The 12,153-nt window shown below is 34.8% G+C and overlaps 1 protein-coding gene across 2 annotated transcripts; it reads right to left on the bottom strand.

Annotated features, from left to right (window-relative positions):
• Positions 1–724: 724 nt before the first annotated feature.
• Positions 725–7,874, bottom strand: LOC127865805 (18S rRNA aminocarboxypropyltransferase-like). 2 transcript variants are annotated; one of them, XM_052405821.1, is made up of 7 exons: positions 7,729–7,874; positions 4,716–4,875; positions 3,817–4,024; positions 3,396–3,589; positions 2,866–3,051; positions 1,453–1,528; positions 725–897 (listed from the first exon to the last, which is right to left on the bottom strand). In XM_052405821.1, exons 2-7 carry the CDS (start codon positions 4,834–4,836, stop codon positions 765–767), a joined length of 918 nt encoding a protein of 305 aa, XP_052261781.1. In that variant the 5' UTR covers positions 4,837–4,875; positions 7,729–7,874; the 3' UTR covers positions 725–764. The 2 variants fall into 2 exon arrangements, with proteins under 2 accessions (XP_052261781.1, XP_052261780.1); XM_052405820.1 differs by having other exon boundaries at positions 7,636–7,788.
• Positions 7,875–12,153: the final 4,279 nt, after the last annotated feature.

Raw genomic sequence — 12,153 nt, 5'->3', positions numbered from 1 at the left:
TTATTCCTATTTTTAGGTAAAATTATCAGTTGTGCGATGGGGAATACTATAAATGAATAAATCTACGTTGTCAACATATTATGAGATACATTTGTATACGAAGCCATATTTGAACAATAAAGATTTTGCTTGTGTGGCCCAGCAAATACGTCCTTTTAACTTTAAGGTGACATTGTTAAGGATATTTATTGCAAAAGCTTTATACAAATAACAAATATGTAACACATGCTGGTAGCCGCCCACATTCATTAAGGCTGGTACAAGTATTAATATGTTTTCTTACAGATAAACGTCGTGTGCATAATTTGTTTGCAACATATGCTTCTGACAAGTATAAAAATTAACAAAATATATGGAAGCCTTAGTAACGGCTCTTGTTCCAGTGAGATCTATGTACCAACGGCGTTTTAAGTTTGAGCTTTGGGCATACAGGAACAAAAAATATTCATGCATTATAAAGAATGTTATATGTATTATAAAAAATTGGTAAGGACTTTAATGATATGGAAGCACAAGTTATTGATTGTGTGATCTGCACGGTCGCCTTATGAGATATCTCTATAGTCAGTTTTCGAGTACTAGTAATACACCAAACCAGAAATACGACGGACGTCCGGACAACCTGATTCTAGTACACTCATTATTGCATGTTTGTATTGTAGAGGGTATAACACATCTTCTAAGTTTTTTAGCATAAACACGTTAAAAATGAACCACAATCCACAAGGGTATTTTTTTTTATTTCTTTAATCACTCTCATGTACTTATGGTGACCACGCTACATGTTCATCAGATTCATTAGCATTGACTTTTGTATTGTCATCATTCAGTATTATGGTATTGCCAAATTTGTCAACAAGAAGTTCAGCTTCTTCACCTTCGGAACAACTTTCACTGCTGAAAACATAAAGAGATAGACGTAACAGTTTCAAACCATACGTCGAGCGTCAAACGTATTGCACATTAACCAAAATAAGAATTACAATTGTTATTTAAAGAGACCCTTTAATAAGTTTCATTACTTTACATGTCGAATTAAAAGTACGCTTCACATGAATATTTGCTTTTATGAATTAGTTTGTTTCATATTGAAATTTATCTTTCATATGTACCCAAGCAACTCGTTGCGAGTTCAGGCTTTCCACACAATTGATAGCACCGTATTATATTAGTATATTGGATTTACTTATTATCTTTCGCTGATTAACATCCAATAAGTTTCTTAAAATTCATTGTCAATAGGATCCTATGTTCATCAATTTCAGTAAATAGATTCACCTAAAGATGCCGTATCGCCTTGTGGAACAAAGAAAGACTCCAGTAACTTCCTGATCAACATGTTAGTATCCACAGAGACTCTTTAGAAAAATCTTGCCTGAGCAATTATTGTTCAAAAGTATCTTCTCGAATATGCGTTATAAACAATAATTTTAAAAAATAGTTTTAATTTACCTGGACGGAGGTAGATCGCTATTTCTCTGTCTGTTTGGATTGTGAGATTTGCCATCCATATTAAGGTGTGTAAGATCTGAGGAAAGATTTTTATAATCACAAAAATGAAACAGCCTTTGAAAATAAATAATTGAACTTGTCATGTAAGAGCCTGTTCACATTAAAATACTTCAGGTCAGAGAAAGTTCGTCATATTGAAGTTAACCACAGAAAGTTGAGAATAAATTACAAATTAAAACAAGATATGTGTTTGTCAGAAACACTATGTCCCCTTCTGTGCCGCTTTGAAGCTATATATTTGACCTTTGACATTGAAGAATGACCTTGACCTTTCACCACTCAAAATGTGCAGCTCCCCGAGATACACATTCATGCATAATATGAAGTTGCTATCTTCAATATTGCAAAAGTTATGGCAAAATGTTAAAGTTGGAGCAAACAAACACACAAACAAACCAACAGGCAGGGCAAAAACAATATGTCCCCCACTATAGTGGTGGGGGACATAAAAAATATATATTCGTTACACTGAGTATATTCATCAAGAAAATTAGTTTGTGTAACTATATACTACTAAAAATTTGCTAAGGATCACTTGTTATAGTATGTGTAATTTGAAGTTCACACCTAGCTAGATTCAGCCAGCATCACGCATCAATGATAAATCAAAACATAAAAATAAAATATAAAAAAATACACATTCTAATATCAAAACCTGCAAAATAACAATTTAAATTAAATAAAATAAAAGTGAAGATAATGTGAAAATTTAAAGTGATCGTTAGCAAATTTTGAGTAGTATATAATCAGAGACGTATATAACGTTATTTACGTCTCTGCTATAATTAGTATTAGTTATGCCCCAATGTTCTTTGTTTTTCAAACAAATAGCAACACAAATGTCTATAAAGTATACAAAGCAACATTAATTGGCTTTGAATTGATATGATAAAAATCTTATTCAGATCTGTTGCAGATATAAATAAATTAAGTGACCTGCAAAAATATTTTTTAGGAAGGAGTAAGAATCAGACAAAAAAAATCAAATGTTAGAGAAAGGTTGCAAGGTAAACATCTAGATACAAAACTGCATAGTTGTGGCAAGAGGTAAAAACCTCCAATAAACTTGTTGTGGTCAAGCTGGAGAGCAACTTCAAAATCTACTTATGATAGCGAGGAACCGTTTTTCAGGATATCCAACTGCAAAATATCATCGGTGAGGACAGTGTGAGGTAATCAACTGTGAAGTTAATGTTTTAGGACAATGGAGGTTATCCCCACCGAAACATGTTGTGAGCAAGGGTGTTAAGCTACACATTAATTAAGTTGTAAAGTTGGAACATGTATGTGTAAATTTGTTTCCCAATAACAATACGCAACAATGTTTCACATCCTAGGTCATATCTACCTTACCTTCATAAGCCACAGTTTTCTCATCTTTTTCCCTTTGAACGTCCTCTAAATATGCCTGCTGTGTAGCCACAACTTCTTTGCTGTCTTTACAAGCGCCGTACAATTCAAAAAGATCTTTGTTCACCACAAAGAATGACCGGCCCCATCCAAATTTATCAAGAATTACATTGCACTCATCTCTGTACCCTGAAAAATATACATGTAGGGTTATTTATATAAATGGTTATCTTGAAATCTGAGGTAAATTTATCCCATTGCTCCCTTACCAATATTATATGAAAAAAAATAAAGCGCATGCCAGTATTAAAGGTCATCTGAGAAACCCGAGATTTAATATTATTGTAAAACAGACACATAATTAAATTGACATATAACTAGCTGTTTTAAGTAATTGATTTAGAGAGTCAACTTTAAAGTTTGAAAAAAAATTGTACCGTCATATCAAGCCTTTTATCTATTATAACAATCTAAACAGGCCAACCCTTTCACACCATTTTCAGAAAAAAAACTACATCCTTATAAATGTGTACCAGCAAGAAACATGGCTGCTGCAAAGGCTTCCACACAACTGAGGGTGCAGGGTTTTCCATAGTTGACTGGATTCGTGGCTATCAAATATGGTAACAGTCTTGGATTGTTGCCCTTCATCTTGTTAAACGGTGTATCTTCCAGTCTGGCCCAGGAACAATCCACCACTGCTATTCCATGTTCTTTTACAATGTCCCTGCATCAATTGATTAAACTGGGTATATTTATAACATGTATTATACAGTACATTCTTTATCATTTGAAAATGTAGAGAGGATATTAAGTATATTGTTGGTGTGATAATACTCTTCATCAGCAATGAAAAGGAACACAATTTTCAGCAATGCATGCAATTTTATTTTTAAAAGTGTGTTCATATTTTCTGAGAATATCAACAATTCAGATAAAAAATAGTTGTTCCACCTGTCAGCTGGAGACACGCACTGTGTCCCCATAGGGGAAAGAATTAGGCCATTGAATTTCTGGCCTAATTTCAACTCTTTCACAAGACCCATACGCATGAGTTTACGTCCAGTGCACTTCTTTGGATCACAGTGTTCCAAATCCCACATTGCCAGTGGGAAGTCAATAGAAATATCTGCTGTCTCTGTACTGCTATCTGATGATGAACCTTTAAAATAATATAATGTATAAACAAATGCATAAATCAAGTGGGTAAATTTAATAAATAATATGCTAAATTACATTAAATATCAATGCACAGCACCTAAACACTAAACATCTGACTATTTATTTATTTTTCATTTCATTAGTTACCTTCTTTATTAGATTTATTTATATATCATTTCATTTGTATGAAGAAATTTTCAATTGCACAGTAAACTGAAGGCGGGATTGGTCAGTTGGGCTGGGGAGATTATCTTGATTCCTATAAACTGTATCCAATAGAGTTCTATGGACAGCATCATGTTTGAGCATTTAATAGACCAGAAAAAGGGAAACTAATATTGAGCAATATTGGTGGTAAAAATTTAAAATTCCATTCAGGAGGGTGTAGGATTTTTACAAGCAAATCACTGCCAAACTGTCTGGCCAGCAACTGACGCCAATGCTGTGTCAGAATGCAGAATCCCTCGAACAGGTCTCAGTACTGTACTTGACGGTTACATGGCTTTGACATAACCAGGCGTTGTTATAACAAGTAGTGGTCATTAAAATATGTTCAATCATGCTGTGTTCCCCTACAACTGAGCTTACCTCATCATTAATCATTTCTCTGATAAAAAAATTTGCCCAAAAAGCCAAATGATATTCACCCACATTAAGAACAAAGGGTGAAGAAAAGCCCTTTTCTTGATTACCATCATTCCCAGCACCAACTTCTGCATCAAACCCTGATGAGAACTGTTTGTTTCTGCTAAAAGAAGATCCCTTGTTTTTTTGCTTGTTACCGCCCTTGTGGGACTTTCTTTGCTTACTCATGCTACCCTTTGTATTCACTTGTGGTTGATGATATCTTGGCTGAAAGATAGAAATAATAACAACAGTTAAACGTCTTTAATTCAATGGCGCATCAGGATGACAGAAAGGCTCAACATTTCAAAGGTATTAAGTTCTTGAGGTTTCCAAGTAAAGAATTCAGAATCATTAAAATGTCAGAGGCTATCAGAATAATAATGTCATTAATATATACACTCACAAAACAGTCTAAGATCATTATTTCTTATTAATGAAACAAATAAAATACAAATGCCATGTTATACGATTTTAAATTTAAGTCACTATTGTGAATACGCTCATGTAGGTTTCTCTGCTCTGGTTGATGCATGATTGAGTAAGTTCTTGGACTCAGAGCCAGTTTATTTACTTTGGAATTTTCGAAGATATCACGTCTTCTTTATCAGCTGTAGTAGACAAAGATAAGGGACACAGAAGAGACCTACGGCAGGCATACCTTACATCAGGGGCACCTCAGAAGTATTGTCTAGAGTATTCAAAAACATGGAGCCAACATCTTCCACAAACCATTCAATTCCATCAGACAGAACCTCACCAAAGTTAAAGACAAAACAGACAAAATGAAGACATGTGGTGTGATATATCATGTCCAATGTGAGGATTGTGAAAATGACTATGTAGGTGAAACAGCGAGATAATAAGACACTTGCTTGAAAGAACACCTTACATGAACTTCTTCCGCCATATATAAAGATTGTAAACAAACAGGACACAAGATCAAACCTAACAACACCAAAGTTCTCACTTCCAAAGAACATCTATGGAAACGCAAAGTTAAAGAAGCAATTGAGATCAAAAAGGGGCGGCCATCACTTAACAGGGACGAGGGACTGGAGCTACCACAAGTGTATCCTTGTGTCACGTGACCCTTCACCGGTCATGTGACTGTGACGTCAGTCAACCAGTGATCAGCTGATGAAGAAGATGTGATATCTTCGAAAATTCCAAAGTCAATAAACAGGCTCTTAGTCCAAGAACTTACTCAACCATGCTATTGTGAATGTTCCCATTATCTACATCTTGCCATTTGTATCTTGTGGAGATCATTTCATAAATGAAACTAATTTGATGAATTGTATTCATAAGAGGACATTGTTTCTTTGTACACTAAATTATTCGAAGAGACATCAGTTGAAAACACATATTCATAATCTTGTTTGCAGCTATCATAAGGCGCGAACAGTTTTACAGTGTCACAATGTCCTTACACTGGATTGTGAATAACCTCCTCAAGTTATGGAGAATTAACTACAATATTGTAGAGAATAAAAGACTAAAATATGTGCTTAAGTTAACAAATTATTGATGCTGAGTTTCAAAATTAAAAATTGAAAATTCAAAAATAATGACATCAGGACAGATTTAATTGAGATTTTCAAGTTAAAAAAGATGTACTCATGCTGTATTTAATATCACGAGTATAATAGCAAGTATTCATTTGACATTCAATACATTTTTGCAAATTTGCAATAGTCAATGAAGAAGCTATAATTGAACTAAAAGCCCTCTATTTCAATTGTAAGAGTATAAGACTGTGATTTTCCTTGGTCTAAAAAACTTGTTATCAGAAAATGACATCAGAATGGTTCAGCTTTCCACCCAAAGCCGTTTTAGGCAGTGCCTTTTTAAAATGAGATCATTCCATACATTAGTAGTATTATCATCTTCATTATTATAAGTATGCTATATGCTTGTGGAGTCGTGGATAATTTTCATAAAGTTTTTACACAGAAAGTTTTTTCCATCATTATATATACCGGAAATATTTCATTTTATTTTTTTTATAAATAAAACGCAACATTTAGTTAGTTTCCCTATTCAGCTCTATGGCTTTTATCTATGTAAATTAAATATTGACAACTTGACAACACTAAGTTATCATTTTTAAAGTAATTGGGAGCAAAAAATTTAATACATGTACACCAATTTCCCAATATGAAGACTATGAAGACTTCACATTGCAAAATTTCCCAATGTCAATGTTTTTGCGCACTTTTTTCCCAGTTGGGCTGGTACCGGTACTTTTCTTGTCAGCAAGAATTGTGTGTTGAAACATTGTTGTGTGTTTTTAAAGTTGCATGCAAAGGATAACGTCAGTAGGGTGCCATTTAGCTAAATTTAATGTATTTTTGAAGTTTATTCATGGCTTTCCTTAATTGGTAACAAACGACATCTGTTTAGCGATGCACATGAAATCTGTGCGCAGAACTGCAATTGTGTTTATGAAGGGGTGCATATGTATTCCCAGAGTCACCATAGCAAAATTTATCAAAAGCTCTGGGAGTAAATTTATTTGGACTAACTATAAATAGCCTTAAAAAATAAATTGCAGGGGAGGTTCATTTCTTGTGTAAAAATGTCAACTGACGATGCATTATGGAAAGTAATCACACTATATGAACATAAAAGAAGAACAATACATAAATGAGGAAATACTTCATAAGGACCTATCAAGTTATGATGAATTACACTATTTATTTTTGATGAATTACACTATTTATTCTTGTTTTTGACGCATTTTTGATCGGAAAAAAATGGTGACCGTGTCAAAACATTTTTTCGTAACGAACTGCATCATGTGCGAACGTTCTATCACGAGATTTCACGTGATTTCTATACCCACGAATCAAACAGAACCCACGACTCAACCAGTAACAACCATAATATAATTCTTCTACTTCTTTACTTCCTACAGTCAATTGCTGACTATAACAGTAAGAGCACTATTTGAATCACTTCTTAACGAACTAAATAATAACCTACATTGTCTGCTTAAAACTCCACGTTAGCCAAAAGTCTGTATGTAACCCTTTTCCAAAATAATTGGAAAAATTAGGTGTGAAATAGAAAAGTTACGTGTTCATGGGCGCAGCCATTTTCTGATCATGTGACATGGCAAATCGGTATTGAATAATTGACGTCTCCATGCATCCTATCTTGCAGATCAGGAATCCACTCTCTTACACTGCGGTTCATTTCAGTTTGTATGTTGAGGCACGAACGACAACTCTGCTAGGAGAATGATCAGAGCAATCGGGAATCCTCGGAAAATTTCGCCATACCGACGGTGTGGTGTAGCCCACTGTCCGAAGAGCTCAGATTGTGATCAGGAATCTAGGGGCAAACGATGAATTATGTTACTCGATATGTATATCTCGGCAGATCTTACTCTTTGCGATATTTATTGTTAATAGAATTAAAGACAGAACATTTTAATATAGTGCATTTTGGTTTAGTACAAAAATAACATACATACTCATTATCGTAAAATATTGTTTATGTTTTCTTCATATAATTCTTAAATGTACTGTGAACATTCAATTTAAACGATTACATATATACTACTATACTACATATGACATACTACTTTATCTAGTAAGAAAAAACGAGAGGTGCAAAACATTTCTTTTTCTGAGAGTCTTACAACAAAGATTTTTCAATACAAACGTTAGTGAATGCATCTTACTCTAGCTACAGAAGCTCAAAACATGTTCACGAGAAGTAATCATGCACCACATTGAATCACTTTGCGACAGGAGGCAATTCCAGCATTGAAGACACAATCACATATATCATAAGTGCAATAAAATATACAGTTTACAAAGTACAGTGTTCAAAATACACAGAACAACATATAACAATTGCTGGTGACATAAATAATACAATACTGCGTGGCCTCAACCATATTTTAATCAAACAACATCAAACTTTCAAGGTGTCATCCAAGATGACGAAAGCAGAAGTTCACCTTTTCCCGATTTCATTCACTTATTGACTGCCTCTGAATACATTTCCACTATGAATGTACTGTAAATAGAGAGTTTCACCTCCCAGGCGGACATTATATGAAACGTCTCACATGACACAGTCTTAAGCTTCGCTGAACGTCAAATTTTACCATTAAGACGAGACCCGTTGACTTCTGCTTGTGTGTTAGCCCTTAAGACGAGTCCATGATACAAACATATTTTTCTAGATCAGTTTATTGATATGGTTACCACTGGGGGCTGACGAGGTCAAAGCGTAGTCCGTTTCTCTACGACGTCGGGTATATGTTTTACTACGAAACATTGTATTAATCGAAGTACAGATTGGTGGAAATATTGGGTTTTAAACAGGTAAGATTATGCTTTTGTAATAACAAAACTCTGAATTTAAGCACAATGACATTTCATACGTCTGTTACTTCAAATTATGTTCCGCTTCCCGTTCCAACATGTGGTTTATGCGGTTAAACATAAAATATGCCGCTGATATATCAAACCGAAGTCAACTTCAATTTAACAAATGCAATTAAGGTTTTCAACTGTTTTTAATTGACACAATTTTACAATTTCCATATTGATCTATGTATCGTTAAGCCGCAGGTGTGTTTAGAAATGTGTAGGGTGACCCAGTTATCAGAAATAATGGCTGAATGGTAGTATTAGGCATGATAATGTGTCTGACAGTATACGTATATATGATTTTACCTGTAACGGCCGTTTGGTGTGGATAGTAGGACCCAAATTATACAAATCTACGGTGGCATTGAGGTGACACTCACTTCTCTTTTTTTCATTGCTCTCCTCTTTTTTCTATCTCGTGGCCACGAGTTAGCTATGTCGTGGCTACGAGATAGAAAAAAGAGGAGTGCAAAACTAAATAAAAGCGGAGTGCAATTAAAAAAAGAGCGGTGCAGTAAATAAAGGCAGAGTGCATTAAACAAAAGAGGAGAGAAAGAGGAGAGAATTTTCGCTATCTCGAGATCCCGAGTTAGTCAACCAATCAAATTTTGCGTAACATGTGTAAATATTCTGTACGCATATATATAGCTGGTCAAAGCAGGCAAGGCTCTGATATAACATAACATTCTACTATTAGTTCTACTATTTCTACTACTTCTACTGCTGTTGTTGTTGTTGTTGTTGTTGTTGTTGCTGATGTTACTACTACTACTACTACTACTACTACTACTACTACTACTACTACTACTATTACTACTACTACTACTACTACTACTACTACTACTACTACTACTACTACTACTACAACTACTACTGCTACTACTACTACTACTTCTTCTACTACTACTACTACTACTACTACTACTACTACTACTACTACTACTACTACTACTACTACTACAACTATTTTTATTTACTGCACCGCTCTTTTTTTAATTGTACGCCACTGATATTCAGTTTTGCACTCCTCTTTTTCTATCTCGTGGCCACGAGTTAGCTATGTCGTGGCCACGAGATAGAAAAAAAGAGGAGAGCAATTTAAAAAAAGAGAAACACCGCTCTTTTTTTAATTGTACGCCGCTTTTATTTAGTTTTGCACTCCTCGTTTTCTATCTCGTGGCCACGACATAGCTAACTCGTGGATAGAAAAGAAGAGGAGAGCAATTAAAAAAAGAGAAGTGAATGTCACCTCTATGCCACCGTACAAATCCGCAATTGCCTTATCAATGTATTGATGTAAAGGTGTGGCAGTCGGTATCTGTCACAGCTAGGTTATTGTTTGCTGCGTACATAACGGCCGGTAAATTTACATCGTGTTACATTGCGGCTACTTTCGGTTTTCCTTTTTCTGTTTCCGTCTGCGGTTTTCCTCGAATGTTTATCTCCAACTCCGGATATATCCAACTGTTTTTTTTATGTCCTTACAACTTCGAGATAATGAGAGTCAACGGTAAATCAAATCATTTTGCATGCGTTCAATTACATAAGCATCATACCTAAAATTTAAGATTCCAGAAGACGTCATTTGCAGGTCTTTACCAAATAGGCTCCACATTCAACCGATTTGCAGGATACGACTTTAAAAGTGGAGTTGAAACATTTTGTGAAAAATGTCTTGTTTTGTTAAATGTTTCCCTACTCCTTTCATTGAAGGGTCGTTTAAATTTATAATTAACACCTTCGCCCATGTTACAATTTCAACAGACTGTTTTAATCAGTTCAATTATATAGCAAATAGCAATTTGAATGTTAAGTGCGATAATACGATGACGACAGTACGATATCGCGATAGAACGATGGCGACAATGCGATAATACGCTGACGACAGTGCGAAAATATGATGGCGACAGTGCAACCATACGATGGCGACAGTGCAATAGTACGATGGCTGCAATGCGATAATACGATGACGATAGTGCGACAATACGATGGCGACAGTGCGATAGTAAGATGGCCACAATCCGACAATGCGATAGTGCGATAGTACGATGGCGACAATGCGATAATACGATGACGAAAGTGCGACAGTACGATGGCGACAGTGCGATAGTACGATGGCGACAATGTAATAATACGATGACGACAGTACGATAACGCGATAGCACTGGAAAATGGCAGTCTGCAGTAACTGCAAACTGCATGTGCTATGTCGTGAAATGGATACAGAAACTTCGTTGAGTAATCTATATATTACATTAATTTTGTACTTCGTTGCACAACCAATACATACTCTGTGCGAAACCTATACATAACGCGACTTGTAATTTTCTTCGAAACAAAGCATTTGAATAATTAAAATATATGTTCGTAACCTGTTTTGTACTTTAAAATGTGTAATGTAGACTGAATCAAAGGAACGTGTAGTTTTATTTAATTTTAGTTACTGTAATTGGCTATTTTAACAGAACAACCACATTACTATGCATTACTTTAAATCAAAATAATTCGATTTAAGCTCAAAATAAATGTAAAAGATGCAACGATGCGCATTTGTTATTAGTTTGTTATTACTGGATGTTCCGTTCTCTAATCCATAAATACTAGAAAAGATGAAACTCGCCTGATTAAGTAGTGTATTTACACAATGTTTTCGTAGTAAAACATATTCCCGACGTCGTTGAGAAACGGACTACGCTTTCACATCGTCAGCCCCCGGTGGTTACATTATTATGAAATCAGTAAGACTTCTTCAAAGTAGTAATTAATGAAACATGGTAGAACGTATCTCTTGTTTGTAAGTGTGCAGCTTCCTGAAATGCAAAACACCAATCTGGCATTTAACCATATGATGCTGAAATGTTGTTAAAAAGAAGAGTAAAAGGAGATACATGTCCTACTGTTATTTTGTCATGCCTCAGAAATTTGCAGTTTTATTGACCTAGCAACATAGACCCACTGGGTTTATGTTTTATTGCTTCTTTGATGTTTGCCATTACGTAAATAACACTAGTTAACTGCATCTATGATACTATTATTCATTTAAACTGTTGTTTCATTTTTAAAAATTCAACAACGCAATAAGTGTGAGATTCTGCATACATTTAAACTGGTTTGA

The sequence above is a fragment of the Dreissena polymorpha genome, chromosome 2 (assembly GCF_020536995.1).
Source record: "Dreissena polymorpha isolate Duluth1 chromosome 2, UMN_Dpol_1.0, whole genome shotgun sequence".
In the NCBI taxonomy this organism is placed as follows: Eukaryota; Metazoa; Mollusca; class Bivalvia; order Myida; family Dreissenidae; genus Dreissena; species Dreissena polymorpha.
This window is presented reverse-complemented; position numbering and strand designations above follow the sequence as displayed.